At 41.6% G+C, this 15,898-nt stretch overlaps 1 protein-coding gene across 1 annotated transcript in view; it reads right to left on the bottom strand.

Moving 5' to 3' along the window:
- Positions 1-410: 410 nt before the first annotated feature.
- Positions 411-15,898, bottom strand: part of il11ra (interleukin 11 receptor, alpha) — a 31,133-nt gene continuing 15,645 nt past the window's right edge. Inside the window, exons 2-12 of the mRNA XM_029169147.2 lie at positions 11,216-11,312; positions 8,517-8,583; positions 8,213-8,379; positions 7,510-7,624; positions 7,032-7,195; positions 6,644-6,807; positions 6,399-6,543; positions 6,067-6,147; positions 4,529-4,631; positions 4,312-4,391; positions 411-3,790 (exon numbers count right to left, since the gene is read on the bottom strand). Of these exons, the coding sequence (XP_029024980.1) occupies positions 4,313-4,391; positions 4,529-4,631; positions 6,067-6,147; positions 6,399-6,543; positions 6,644-6,807; positions 7,032-7,195; positions 7,510-7,624; positions 8,213-8,379; positions 8,517-8,583; positions 11,216-11,312 (1,182 nt within the window). The 3' untranslated portion in view covers positions 411-3,790; position 4,312. The remainder of the gene's footprint in view (positions 3,791-4,311; positions 4,392-4,528; positions 4,632-6,066; positions 6,148-6,398; positions 6,544-6,643; positions 6,808-7,031; positions 7,196-7,509; positions 7,625-8,212; positions 8,380-8,516; positions 8,584-11,215; positions 11,313-15,898) is intronic.

The raw sequence follows: 15,898 nt of genomic DNA, 5'->3' as shown, positions 1-15,898 counted from the left end.
AAGCTTTACGTCTTAAATAAATGCCAGCTGGAACATTTGGGCTTCACCGAACACTGAGGAACCCTCACAATCACACAATGGAAACTTCCTAGAAGAGGCTGCAAGAAGCTACAGGCTTTAGGGGAAATGTGGTCAGATTTTGTAAATCCCAAGCACAAACAATTCCAGCAGAGTGAGAAATAAAAGGCCGATCATCTCTGAAGCTGACTCATTCTTTGAGAGCATTTGTATTTTTTTTTTTACCATATGTGAAATACTGTAGTAGCAGACAGTCCACATTTATCAAGAACAGACCAACCAATCAAAGACTTCATTGTAACCACACAATTGTCAAGAGGCACATTTTACTCCAGTTTTACTGGAAAATCATCGATAGACGTGTGGAGAAGTCACTGAGCCACAAAGTGTAATGAAATGTGATAAAATAGTATTTATTTCACAGAAACATACAAAGACAGGGCACAAAAACAGCTTATGGTGATATCTGATATCTGTTGTACATTTAAAGCAAAAAAAGGAACTATGTACATCTGAGAGTGGAGGCCTGAGTGTAATGTGAGTCATAACAACTAAAACCAAGAGGCTCCACCTGCCATCACAGAGAATACCACAAAAATGGGACGAGAAAGAGAAAGGTGGCATGAACACATGAAAACCAAACACGGACTGGGCAAAACAATGCGTATTAAAATCTAATTTATAAAATTTGAAAAAATAAAAGTCCAATAAAAATATTTTTTTTTAATTCTGATTTACATCATGTTTTATAAAAACAAAATCTATATTTAGTTTGTTGTCTATATTGGAAAAATATATTCTATAAGATGTGAAGCCATGATTACTCTAGTTGAGCTACTGTATAACAAGTTTTAACTTCTAAACATCTATATTTGTGTATAAAATTATGAATAAGCTCTTTTTTAAAATTTAGGTCACTTCAAAACATTTTGTACCTGGATTCAACAAAAGAAAATTATTGGCAGTGAAAGTTCACCTCCAATCCTGATCATTACTTTTTCTGTAGGTAGACATTTTACACAGGCTGGAAACATGCAGATTTAACTTATCCCCATCTCACATGATCGGCTCTAGGTTATGGACAAGGGCGCAATAGATTTCAGATCAAAAGCCCTTAAAATTTTGGCAAAATTGGGCAAAATTCTAAAAAAGCTGACTTTTGAACTTTGTGGTGCACAGATTTACAATATAATCTGCCCTTGTTGAAATAATTAAAGGCCAATAAGTCTATAAAAAGCCAAACAGAGTTTTTTTCAAAGTAAAAGCTTCAAATATACTGAAGGCAACGTTTTACTTTCGTCGTGAATGTTGCCACAAACTTTCAGGAGCAGAAAAAAATTACTGTAGAAATTCAACTGCAAAGAATTCACTTAAAAAAGTAAATGAAAAGCAGGTTCAGTAAACATGTTGTCCATACAGTAATCATACAGTAACACAGCTTCATATAACTGGGGAGAAAAGACTACATGACGCTGGGACGATTCTACAGACATGGATTCATTTACCAAAATCATTTTTTCTCTGACATTCTGAACCTGGTTCCTCTTCCATTTTTGTTTACTTATATTTTTTTGTGTAATTAATTTGCGAATCCATGTCTGTGAAACTATCCCAAATAATGTTTTTCTCTACATATAAACATCACTTATTACAAACATATGCATATAGTAAAGTGTGATATACATCAATATACAAATAAGCTTCAAATGGATCCATGCATAATATGTGAGCTAGCTTTAGAGAACATACAGTCATCAAACTGGGAGTCTGACGTAGATGCACCTTGTGAATCGGACACAAACCACACGGGCGGCAGATCAATCCGTCCATCACCATACACAGCCTTTGGATCAACCGAACAAAACCAGCAGACTCACAGAAGAAGCCAGGGAAAAGATGGTGCAGGGCGATGGGCCCTCGGACGCGACAACAAGGTTTGTGGGCGCAGGACTAAAGAGAATGGAGGTGTTTGAGGGTTTTTGGTTCCAGAAGCAGCCGATACCTGGAGGTGGCGGGTGCTGCACCATGAGGTGAGCGTGGCCAGGATGAGCTGCTCTCTGGAAGCCTGCGTCACGCGCCCCCCCCTGACTCGCTCAGCTCCACGGACCCAGTTGGTGGAGTCGCTGCTTGACTACCAGCATCCAAGGCTGCGGAGCCTTTTCTGTGGCTGATCAGAGTCAACACAAACTCTTTCTATCCACCTGAACGCTGCCGCGGAGCCTTACCAAACATTCAACATTCATTTCAATGTACTGTAGTGTATTTCTACCGACAAATACTATTCATTGTGGTCTACGTGCGATCATACCATCCACAAACCAGTGACGGTTGATAAGTTAGATGCTTAGAAGTTCTACTATCAAACATTTGCATGGGCTGACGTCAGCAAATACAACACACACATCAGATGATTCTGAGAATGTAACAATATGTAGTCGTTTACTGGAGGTATGTCTGTGGACCAAGCTTCTCATCGATGCTACTTGGTGTTGGCTAACGGTTTCTTTCATTCTAGTTCTCATCTACTTGAACCGTTTCTGTACTTTTTGACCCAGTGGCTTCACTTTCCTCCCATCTTTGAAGTTAAATCTAGCTCTACTGCATTAATGCAGTTTTTCCCCCAACATTCCAAATTGAATCTCTTTGAATTTGCCAAAAACAAACAATTTAACTGCAGAAATGAATAATGAGGGCGAGAGGGATTTTTTTTTATGTTAAGCGATCAATCGGAAACTATTCTATTCTAACTGATCGTAAAACAACAGGAGATTTTATGGAACTGGTTCTTTCTAGACAGGACACATAATGTCTACAATTTAATACCGTCTAACTAAGTGTGTATGTGAGGTCCTAGTGCTGGTGAGTTGTGAAAGGCCAGTATCTTTAAAATCTCTCTCCTTCCTTCTATTTGTGTGCGTCTTTCTTCACACACATTCAGGAACAGCGGATGAACAGAAAGAGGTAAAAACAACAGAAACAAAAGAACACCTGGACCAAACACAGACAACAAAACAAGCGTGTCATGCAACATAAAACCACTTGTCATACTGTAAATGAAACAGTCTAAATACCCCAGCCTGACCTCTGCCTCCTTCTCCGTGTCCACCCCTCAGGAGACAGTAACAGGTTGTTTCCTGTCTTTCATCGGAGGCCTTAATGCCCATAATCGCTGCTTTGGCATCGGACGCACACAGACACACACAGACACTGGCAGAAGGTATGCTTCCTTCACAGCATTAAATCGGTCTGTTAACGGACGCACAATCTGTCTCACAGTGAAGACAGACAAATTGTCCAAAATGATCTTCTCCCCACAAAAGAGCCTATGTTCTCATTTTGGCAGCTGCACTTCCTGTCTTTACTTGTTGCTGACAAGTTCAAAATTGAAAAACAACACACGACTATGTAACTACATAACAGAGGATTCAGTCCATGTGAAGCAGCATCGTTTGGAGTGGATTTAAATGGTTCTGGAGCGGACTCACTCTGTTGATGAAACGCAGCAGGCTCTGTGTAGGTGGGCTCTGCTGGTGCATGTTGGGTAATGTAGTTGCATCAGACCACTGCAGTTCGACTTGTCCAGAATGTACCGTTGAGTCCGATTTTTAACGCAGGGCAACTAATCTACTCTGCAAAAGGTCCTTGAATGGGTTCGTCTCTAATCCTGGACGGACTCTGGCGGATGCTGTTGTGTGCATTAGAGGAGGCAGTGGCTGACTCTGGGGGTGTGGCCTTAGAACAGGCTGACGAGGAGAAGATGCGTGAAATCAACCTGACAGAGACCAGAGGGAGCGGTCAGAGAAAGGAAGTGTTCAAAAGGGAAACTATACAAACATGCATAAATCAGAATTTAATTAAGCACTAGCGCATTTAAATAACAGAGCTGGTTGCGAACTTACAGGGTCATCATCCGAGTGCGCATGTGTGTATATGTCAGGCTTATAATCACAAGTTGGCCGCCTATCTGAAAACTCAGTGTTGTTTATAGCAACGCTTTGAAGCTTTTTCAATTCTCACCAAGGCAGAGATTCGCTATGCGCTTCTCACTGGCTCTGATCCCATGTGCGGCATTCTGTGGTAGTCGTAAATGTGAAAGAAGCGTCGCTTCGTTTGGATTCAAATCTGCCTCACTGAGCAGTCTGTTGTGCATTCACAGTCCTAGATCTATCTGCCAAATATGCAAGAGTTGTGTGTGTGCGTGTGTGTGTATGAAGTCAACAAATTTAAAACACATGTGTAAAAAGACACGTGTAGCAAGAACCAGGACAGAAAATGGCTGCATGCGTGACTCACATTAGATTGGCATGGACTTCATCTTGACCATAGAGGTAAGTTCCTGTTTGGTCACATGATTGCGCCGCTTCTGCCGCACCCTGAAACACACAACACCAACAAAATGTTTAAAAAAAAATGTTGAGAATGACCACAGCTGTAGCCGGCAGTGTGTGTGTGTGTGTGTGTGTGTGTGTGTGTGTGTGTGTGTGTGTGTGTGTGTGTGTGTGTGTCTTACCACACAGCAAAGATGAAGGAGAAAACTGTGGTGAGGATGACCACAGAGAACAGAACCAGCAGGATTACCAGTCCCAAATTACCTCCGTCCTCAGGTACGACATCTGGATGGGAAAAGAGCAAGGAAGGCCATCAAAATAATCAGAGAGGGAGTCATGGGGAAGAAGTAGAGAGTTTAATCATAAATTATGGCTTGATGATGGTGGAGGACTTCAGAGCGCAACAGAGGAACAGATGTATGATGATCCATGAAGGCACAGATGTGGTGAAAAAGAGAAAATACAAAATGAAATAACAAAAACAAATATAGTTAGAGAAGAAAAAAACAAAACAGATGTGGTTGTATTGTCATAATCTGTAAAACGTATTTAACATATTTTCAGGAACTTCAACGTTTTTGCGTGACTGAAACACAAGAAGGGGAAGAAAAAATGTGTGCGTGTGTGTTCTTGGATTTAATTTCTCTTTGGTGAGAAGTTTAATTTTAACACAAACACGCATTTATCACACTGAGGAGTAAACAACTCACGTTCACACACAGACAAGCACAATCATTGCCTTGAACTGTGAAACAAAGCAAAAGCCCAGACACACACCAGACACATATTAACGCCATCAAATGTGCACAAAACACTTGGCATTCATAAACTGAACTATGATTGATGAGCACATCTGCCAACGACAGTGGCCACACACAGACGGAAACAGACGCCGGCATCTGTTTCACAGGAGACTTTCAAACCTGTGGATTTACCTCAATGTATGTCAACGTGAGTGTGTAAGCTTGTTTACAAGTGTATACTTGTGATGATTACAATGGTGGCTATATTTGATGGCCACGCTTGCAGTTGCAGATGTTTTTTTCCTGTTTTAACCCATGTATGTATGAGCTGGCATGTAGTTAATGTATCATACGGTGCATACTGCACAAAACATAATACCCTGTAGCTGCAATTTACTGCAATTATATCCAATTTGGTGATGAGGCCAGGCACAAGGCATTTGCACTGTTCTATCTACAGTATGACAACAGCAAATATTGCATTTATACAAATTATTTCTGCATTAATGCCTGATGCTACTTCTGTTTGGTGCCACAAAAACAAGGTAAAAACATGCGTTCCCGGCTGTAATAGGAAATATGATTCACGGAGCTCAATCTCACGAGTCTCAAACAAAGCCTGAGGAATTGCAGGCATGTCTAAATGTGGTCCTTTGATCTGCTTCACTGAATTACAAATGTTAAAAATTAGTAATAATTATAGTAGTAATAATAACAAGTAGAGAGAATCATAATAATAATTTAAAAATAAAATAATAATAATAAAAATAAAATAATAATAATAATAATAATAATAATAATAATAATAATAATAATAATAATAATAATAATAATAATAATAATAATAATAATAATAAGAATAATAGCTCCACTAAGACGACATATTGAAAGCTGTAATTACTGTGAATACACTAGTTTTGAGCTTCAGCTGCACCACAGTGTTCCTGACTACAATGACTGAAAAACAAGAGTCTTACTGTGTGATTCTGCTGTGGAAGTCTCTGGCTTTGTACTGAAAGGAAAGAAGTCTTCCTCCTCTGGGTCGGGGGTGGTGGAGACTGTAGCACAAACAAACAAACATGTATTCATGCTATTAATACACACAATGAAAGGTTTGTTGTGAAATGGCTGAAACTTGCTGCAGATCTCAGGTGACTTTTAATGTGTTTGCTGTCTTTTGAAGGATATGAATTATTCTCAGACAACATTACAACAACGACAACTCTCCAGCTTGAAAAAAAAAAACGGACTAATGATTATGAATAAAGGCAAAAATAATAACTGTGAAAGTAATGATTTTCCTCCTGACCTGACCAGGGCCAGACTGGAAGCACAGGACTCCATTCACTCCACTGAGTTTCAGGGTTCACCTCATCTCTGGCTCGAACCTGCACCTGGTGGAGGTGGCCGGCCAGAGCATCGCATATAATGACTGTAGTCCCCTCAGAGTTGATCTGAAAGAGAAACACACAAAATGTGGTAATGTGTTTCTCGTCTACTCACAGAGACTAGTCTCTAATGTTCAGTTCTCATAAGCCCAAGGTGGGCACTAACCTCTGACCAGTACGCAGATCCCAGCGGCTGGTATCTGATCTGAAATATTAGAGGGAACGCAGGCAGGCGTGGCCAGGAGGAGGGGTAGTCCCACGACACATTCAGCCTCATAGGATAGCCTTCAATCCCCATGACCGACACCGACTGCGGAGGGTCTGGTTTCACTGAAAAGAAACACAAATAAACAGAAAGAAACCCTGGTTTAACCGTGGTTCATTCCTGTGGCTAAAACCCGGAGAATGGAGGAATACGACAGATTCAAATCACGTGCATGTGCGTGTAGTGCGTCAAAAAATCACGACTGCACAAACGTTCCATGGCACCAAGTTCAATTATTAAAATAAACAAACTTCACCCTATTCCCATTTGTGTGTTTGCATGGTCTTACATAGCTTGTGTAACTGAAACTGGATAAACGTGGTCTCAGAACCAAGGCCGTTGGTCTCGGTGATTCTAAGGGTGTGCATGGACGACCAGAAGGCCGGGTGATCGACGTCACAGTGCTTACGGGCGACGTTCACCACGCATGGCGTCCACTCCTGACCTGTCCCCCTATGAAAGCAAATCACACCATTAAGTCTTGGATTTAGTTGATTGGGTAGAAGACAGTGCAGCCTAGTATCCGCAGGAAGCGAGGATGAAACGGACCACTGCTGTAATATTTAATGGTTAGAACCTTCCACCAAGTGCTCCTTGTCAGGTCGGATCAAAGTAGGCAGAATGAGGCAGCACAACACAGTCTCAGCGTTCCCACTAGATTCAGTGTGTGACTCTGTGCTACGTGCACTATATTTAGCACATTCATGTGTTATTTGTGAATGTGACCTTTGGTGTGGGGTGTTTCAGCCGCAGTAGCCGTCTCTTACCTGAAGGAGGCATTGTACTTTGCTGGCAGGAAGGTCTTGACAGGTTCTACCCAGGAGCAGCGGACATGTGCATGATTGGGCACTTGACAGGAAATGCTGAGCAGCCCAGGGGGATCTGGGTCACAGGAGTCAGAGTTTATTGTCAGAGAAGAGAGGGAGCTGGGTTTTTAAAGGCCCCGTCAGACATTTCAAACATTTTTCGATCATGTCTAAGATGGCTGCGTGCCCCAGTGTCCCTATCATGAACTCAGATATTTCAGGAGAGGCTTGGTCAGGAACATGGAAAACTGTCTCTAAGAAGGAAGCCACTTTGGGAGCCGCTTCCTGTTTGAGGCAGTAAGAGGAAGCCGAGGGCTTTGTCAGTGTGGTGACCGATAAGCCTGGTTTCCTCTGAAGAACAGCAGACCTGATGTGATAATCGCTGTCATAATAATGTCTTATTGTTGACATAGCTACTACCAATTAATTCATAAAAGGCAAGATTCTGACACAAAGTCAAGAGGATGATGAATATGCACTTCATTTCAATTGGTTTAATGCTGAGTGTTAACTGAGCGGTGCTGCTGGGACGCTGGAACTCGACACTGCTGTCGTACATAGGGGTCGGAGCAAGACGGGACAGGCCTGCTTCTGCTGCAGAGTCATTTTGGAGCAAAACACTGGTATTTATCTGACAGAGTGGGCTCTGTGAGTCCCAACTTACGGCCCAGCCGCAGATTGATGGAGTGGAGGAGGAGCCCCTGGCTGTCAGAGCAGCTGTAGTTCCCCTGTGCCGAGTGGTTGACCTGCAGCAGCACCAAAGCCCCATCGGACCTCACTTTGTGCCACGGCAAAGCTGAGCTGCGGTTGAGATGCCACACCGCGGGCGTTCTGATGGAGAGAAGGGTGGACTTCAGGTAACAAACATGCGAGGGCTTCGCTTTGCAGTAAAATACAGTAAAAAGGCAGTAAAAACAGCTTCAAGGTGGAAAAATGTCTGGAATATTTTTGGAAGAGTTGTAAATTACCTGATATTTGACTTCCCGCATGTTAGTGTCACATTTGACCCCAGGCGCCCGAACTGCACGTCTGACACTGAAAAACAGGCGCTCTTTAAATATTCAAGCTGTCTGGCTTAGAAAACGAATCAGCACATTGCTCAATCTGACATACAGGACAGTGTGTGTGTGTGTGTGTGTGTGTGTGTGTGTGTGCGCGTGTGTGTGTAACATCTGCATTCACATGATTTAAGCTGCACCATGTACTGTAAAGTCAACACGATCATTAACATCACCATACAAGGTCACGAATGCAGCAGACTCTGGGCCACAGACACTTTGGCGCAGCGTCAGGCTGCTCCTGCTGTTTTATTTTTAGTGCAATTAAATCACAATTGAACTGTCAGCTATCAGCTAATCTCTCATCAGACCATTCAAATCAAGCTCAGAGGCAGTTAAGTATTTTTCTTAATTACAAACACAAACTATACTTTTAAAAACACACTTAAAACCTTTCTGTTCTTCTGAGAACTCTGGGTTTCAGAATTTTCTATAAATCTTCCGGACATTTTCTGTAAGTTGACAAGAATTAGCGTCACGTTAAACTCGTGCTTCAGTTTTGCCTGCTGTATCTGTAATTTCTTACATTAATGACAACTTTGGTTTATGGTGCTCATATGAACAATAACAATAAAAAAAACCTCAGCGTGACTGATGATGTAATGTTGACTGAACCATGTTCAGCATTTGAATTATTAACTGCTGTAGCTCAGAAAGCATTTCGACCAGATATCTCCAGACAAGCACAGCTACCATCATCTGGGTTTGAACCCAGCACCAGTTAATGTTCACCCATTAGCTGCAAAAATGGCTCAAATCAATAAAAAGGCTGAGTTCAGAGTAGTCAGTTAACACCTATTTGTATCAGTAGATAACAGCCCAGCTACTGTACCTGCCGTCATACTGAATTACTACTTTGTGGAGTTGAAGGATAACAGAGTACAGTTATACTGTGCCTCAACAAGTATTTGTGGTGGCTGTAGTAATATGCAAAGTTGATACTCTTTCTGCACTGCATTAATGTGTGTGCGAGTGAATGTTTAACTTGGCTCCGTAATATAAAAGCTGGCATTTACCACCAGATCTGGAGTGGAAAAACATGACTTTGGCCGCGGTGCCGCCACGCACACATCTTGATTAACTCTAAACCCAGTCACTCAGGCACGTACATCGACTACTGGCCTCGGGATGTTCCTCCACATGTGCCTCAACTGTGGCAGCCGCTAAAGTGGTATCAAAGGTAATGTTTACAGTTAGAACATTAAGGCCTGAGGGGATGCGCAGGTGGAAGTATTAAGAATCGTACTAATTTATTTGACGTTTTCCCCCTTTGCAATAACCTGATATGCCTCTAAGGAAATAACTATTTTACATTAAATTGTACACATGCTCAACCGGGACGCTTTAGCCCCCTCTTCACACCTAGAGTTCACTTCTCTGGCCTTTCTGTTGTTTTCATAGTGACTCTGTAAATGAAACAGCTGGGAAAAAAGAGCAGCAACATGCTCCAGAGTGATTCTGATTTAATGACTTGGGTGAACAAAGCCACTAGCTGCTTTGGCTAAAGTTAGCGTCACAGACTGACAGACGGACCTTTTCACAACCAAAATAAGAGATTCTTAACTGGAAGATTGAAAACAATTTCAAAAGGGTGTTTGAATTGAAGCCTCCTCTGTCTGTCTTCTTATCATTTACTCTACATTTCTCACTTATCTCAGTTTTTCTATTTCATGCCTCCTCCACCAGATTTTTCATTATTTACCTAATTTTACTTTCCCTTTAACCACAAAACACACACACTTGTCTGATGTGTGTGTGTGTGTGTGTGTGTGTGTGTGTGTGTGTGTGTGTGTCTGTGTGTGTGTGTTACCTGGGGCCTTGGTGCGATGCAGAGTTGGCTGGTCTGAATATGTGTATTCATGTTTTATTGGCAGTGAAGTACATTATTCCCCAAAACCCACAGCGTTCCACTCATATCTGATTCTCCCTCTGGCAGGAGGGCCCAGACACACACGCGCACGCACGCACGCACACACTCGCACAAACACCCGCACACGTGTGCACAGGGAGGGTGAAGGTTTCTCAGACATTGAAATCAGATGGCGGGGTGGACGCAGAAACTGCGAGCTGGATGAAACTCAGTACTTTCCAAACAAAGAAAGAGCTGCTGCTGTAAAACTGGAGAGGGAAAACGTTGAAGGGCTGAGGGCAAGTGATCTTTCTGTGGAACTAACTAATATGTGTAAAGGTAAAACCCAAAGACGCAAACAGACACAAAGGAGAAGCAGCCTTTGTGAGAAAAAGGTTTCATAATACCATACACATCCCTGAAGTGCAGAGGGAGAAGAAAAACTGCTTCAACAATAGACGTCTTGTTTGCAAATTCATAAAAAAAAAACTCATTTCAACTATAAAGAAAACAAAATTTGTACTAAACCTGGCCAGAAAGTGAACAATGATGCGTTTCAACAAGAAAAGGCCTACGATGGAGGTTTTGCTTGGAAAATGTGCCCGTTTCATGGCAAACTGAACCGTAACCACTTCTTATTTCATCCCTCCTCTCTTCTGTAGCAACCACACGTCCTGTGTGTACCCACACGTTAAATACAGCATGTTTCTGTAGCAATGTGACTCTGACAAGCGTGCACGCGTCGAGTGTGTGCCGTTACCTTCATTGGTCCAAATCTGAGCACAACTGGGACGCAGCGACCAAGATAAAAACCAGACGACTGTCAGACACACAGGACTGGACAAAAGGCCAGGCATCTGCAAGGACAGGAGAGGGAGAGGAGGTGGTGGGATGAGTCTTGGCTGCAAACATTAATAGTAACATCATCATCATCATGTTCAGTCCATTTTCCAAGTAAACAGGCAAAGATGCTTCAGAAACAGCCTATATTTAATAATCCCGTGGACAATTTCCTCACTAGCAAGTTTATACCAATGTAGAAATTGCTTGGTAACGTCATGATGCAGGTAAACACTTGACAAAGCAACCTGTGCTTCCATTTCCTTTGTGGGCAAAGCAAATTCTCGGTTCCACAAAATACAAAAACGCCAACACAATCTCTCACTAGTAGAATTGAAAGTTGAAATCTTAATCAAAACAAGAAACGCATTTCCCATAAAACTGGAAATATCTTTAAAAGCATTTCTCATTTCCACTGGCATTTTCCTGGGCTTCTGGGAAAAACAAACATTTACAGTAGTTTCACTTATGCCGCAGAACTGGAGGATGATTCTGTTCTGTTGCACATGTACAATATGTATCTGATAGTCAGTCTCACCCATTTCATTCAGACTATTCTTTTAAAAAGACATATTTGCTCTCTAACCAAATATATTAAAATGTTTTTGATAATTTTGTGCAATTACAGCAGCTAACTAGATTTGGCAACAGTTTCTCAATGATATCTCCATATTTGTGGATTGTGGTAAAGTTGACACTGGCTTGGGTTTTTCTTATAGCTGCAGTATAACTGACATGCAGTATTACCCACTGGCCTTTGATTGTACAGTACTGCTTTATACAAACACTCACTGACTGCATAGACACACAGCATGTGAGAGTTTCTCAGTGGAGTGACACAGTTTGGAATGTTTCTATTTTTCTAATATAAAGCCTTTCATACTGGTTAGTGCATGGCTGAAAAGGTCTTAACTTCACTGTGTTTCTGCTGTGACAGGGTTAAGAGGTTGTAAATGAGATGCAATTATGAGGATATATTCATCTTCATGGGAAATGTTCCGCAGGCAGCTGCATTGGTAAGTGACAGGCTGAAAAACTGTGCGTGTGTTAATTTCATTGTGCACTAGTGTTGCTACAGACTGATCTGATTAAAGCTCAAACCGTATACAGTAAACAGGGGAAGTTTCCTCTTGACTCTGCAAACTCACACCCTTGTGTGTCAGAGAGACTAAAAGGTGCCTGTGAAGAACCAAACACTATGTTTGTGATGAAGCAGAAAGCCCAGAGTGCACTAATCTCTGGTGCCACTTCTTTTTATAGGGATGCGAGTGACAAACGCTCATGAGATATTTCAACACTGTGAATTACAGCTCCATAGTAGGAGAACGAGATAAGAGCCATAAAGGTGGTTTCATTGCATCAATAGTTTTATGCATCCTGTTCAAACAGGATGTTACTCAAACTGGGGTCACGTCAGTAATGGGTCGATTTAAAAGAATAAAAATAAAAAATCTGAATTCAGTCGAGCACTGGTCAAACGGAATCAATGCCCAAATCAAAAAAAATAAGCTCTGGGTAAATGTAAAATATCCTGATAAATATGATAAGATAGTCACAGAATCAATATTGTAATATAAAAAACCTCACACAATCCTCAAATACACAATTAAATTCATAAAACATGAGAAAAACACAACTCGTCATACTTTACCGTCTGAAAAGCTCGTTTCTACAGAAACAGAACTGGAGGAGGTTTTCTGTGTGCTGACTAATAGTCTGACAAAGCCAGGATAAAACAGACAGAGCCCACTGCTTTCATTTGTACAAAAAGGTGAAAGGTATTCAATGTCAAAGTGTGCAAAATAGAGGAAGAGTGATGGATGAGAGGGTGAGAATGAGTAAGTGAGGACTGGATTCTTACAAAAAAATACTTTGAGCTGCATTCAAATGAATGACACCACTGTAACTCTGAATATTCAGTGTACAGGACTGAGACACACGCTGTGTGTGTGTGTGTGTGTGTGTGTGTGTGTGTGTGTGTGTGTGTGTGTGTGTGTGTGTGTGTGTAATATTAGACTACGCAAATAAACCTGATTTGCTCACAACCACTTAAAAGCTTCCTCCGTGTTTGTAACCGAGATGAAACCTGTAACCTCTGAATCTTGGCTTGTCTGCGAGCATGAGGTGTTCCAGCCAAACACATCATCTGTTTGTTTAAAGCATAAAATAAACATAATCAACATTTCATCAGGAGTCCAAAGTGTTAGGTTTGGCTCAAGCAAGTGCAGTGAAGGCTGCCAGCGTCAAACACAGTTTACAATGAGCTGCAATTGTAGATTAGAATAACAATGTAATGAGTGTGTAATGAATGAGATAATGGGGTTGGTGACGTGTAAGTCACACAGGCTGATGACTTTGGCTTCAGCGATTGTGACGTCATCAAACTTGGAGGCCAAAATCCATTTGTGTAGAGAAACACACCTGCAGCAGGTAACAAGCGTCACGGCCACAGCTTAAATTAAAACAGCGGCCGGTTTAAAACATCACTGTTGTACTTTCATTGCATTCACATCATACCTTTAGTTGTTCTACATTTGTTTCCACACTTGTGACGGTTGAGAAACTAGGCAGCACACTATCAAACCTCACCTTTGCCTGACCTTTAACACGTACTTGGGTAATATTTACTAAGCTAAACACACCCACTGTACAGTATGTCAATCTGTGCTACAGATCAATCAGCAGTGGGTTTCGTCATCGTCCCCCGCGTGAGTCTCTCTGTGCTCCTGTGATACAATCTGTTTCCATTTTGACCGGTGTCCTGTGATGTTGCACAGCAGTGTTACATTCACCACTGTGGCCTGTAGGTCCATGCAGTCAGTTGGAAACTCACCAACTCCTGCGTCGCTGCTTACATCCCCCTCTCTGTCCATCCCTCCCTTCATGCTTTCTAAAGCCTTCTGTACATTCAGGACATTCTGTACCTGAAAGCAGCTGCTAGAGCAGCTACCACGTTTAGAGCACGTTAATTCATGCTCCAGTAGTGTTGTAGGTGCAGGACAGACTATGATCCCACCCCATCCTCTATAAAAGCCTGGGACAAGGTTCCATGTTCGAGTGGACAAACCTCACACACACTTCAAATCCACTCACCATGACATTAAAAAATTCTACTTAATACCGTATAATAAACTGTTTGGATTTACTGTGATGTGCTCGGGTTAAAAGGTGAAAAGTGTATTGGGAGGTGACGCAGATGATTTAGCGGTGATTCCTTTGTGAATCAGCTGCATCTCTTGAGGCCACCTTTAAAGTAAACCGGTGGTGCACAATTGATACATATTAGAAAAAGGTGTTCATATATTTGCTGTGAGCCTTCAGACATTCCTTAATTGAAAAGGCAGTAAATATTTGTTGAGTGGCTCATATGGGCAGAAGGAAAACTGATTTAGAGGTTCGTCTGCAGAATTAAGCCTGATGGTAAATCTCAAGGACACTTTTTCCCCATCAACCACTTTCAGCTCGTACTTTTATAGAACCTGACGTGTTTTCTTTCCACTCTCTGCTCTGCAGTTAGTCTCTGGCTGTATTTTCCATTCTGCTAATGTCCAAATGTTCAAGGTTCACCATAATATTTGGGTCATACCTTCTAATGACTACCCCTCCCCCCGTTCCTCCTGTGTAACTGGAGATCAGAGAATGCCCGTCTGAACCAGGGTTCCTCCCTGAACCGTTCTATCCCTTATGTCATGTTTTTCTATTTTGTCAATTCCTATTTGCCTTCTCTTATCTCTGCTTCTCCCTCAAAATGCTCAGAGGACGTCTTACTCCTCTGCTCTCTGTGTTTTTCTAGGTACACACACTTTATTTTCCATCTCTACTGCCAGACAACGCAGGGTCCAGTAAGCATCAGGTTTACAAAGGTCTAATTATCCTTCCCTAACACTTTGAAACAGGGATTTTCTAAGTGAACAAAGTGATAATCTGTCTTTTTGGACCTAAGCAACAAGTTTCCACTCATAACAAAAGCCCGACTAACGTATCTTTGAACAGGTGCAAGTTTTTAAACAATAAAAAGAAGCAGAAACAGAAACAAGAACAACTGGAAGCCGTACCTTCATCCTTCATGTCCAACTTACACTGATATTTATTATTGCACTTTTATTACAGAACACTCTAAAATATGATTATAATGTTACTGCAATTACCATTAAACCTATAATATGGTACACTTAAACAAAAATACTCATCCCGTTGTTTGAATGTATTCAATATTAATTTACAATGGAAGAAAGAACAAAAGGTAGGAAGTTAAGTCCAAGCCTTTGACTGGCAATGTGCATTGTTTTAGCCAAAATAACAAAGACGGGAACTGAGATAAGCATCATAACTCAACTTACTTTCCTAAAAGCATTGTATACTGTACACCTACTGGAACAAAATCTATTGACAACTCATATTTACTGACCCATCTTGGACCATCAAACATGTAAGACGCAGTGAAGGCACAGCTGAGCACACTGATGTAAAACCAAAACGCCCGCTAGAAGCCACATCGCTGCAGGATTCAGCCTTGAAGATTCCCACAAACCACTTTCCCTCAGCAGCTGGAGCAGGAGTGTTCCTGCAGCTAAATGTGAAAAACACACCTCAGTCCAGTGTG

Source organism: Betta splendens, chromosome 12 (assembly GCF_900634795.4).
Source record: "Betta splendens chromosome 12, fBetSpl5.4, whole genome shotgun sequence".
Lineage (NCBI taxonomy): Eukaryota > Metazoa > Chordata > Actinopteri > Anabantiformes > Osphronemidae > Betta > Betta splendens.
This window is presented reverse-complemented; position numbering and strand designations above follow the sequence as displayed.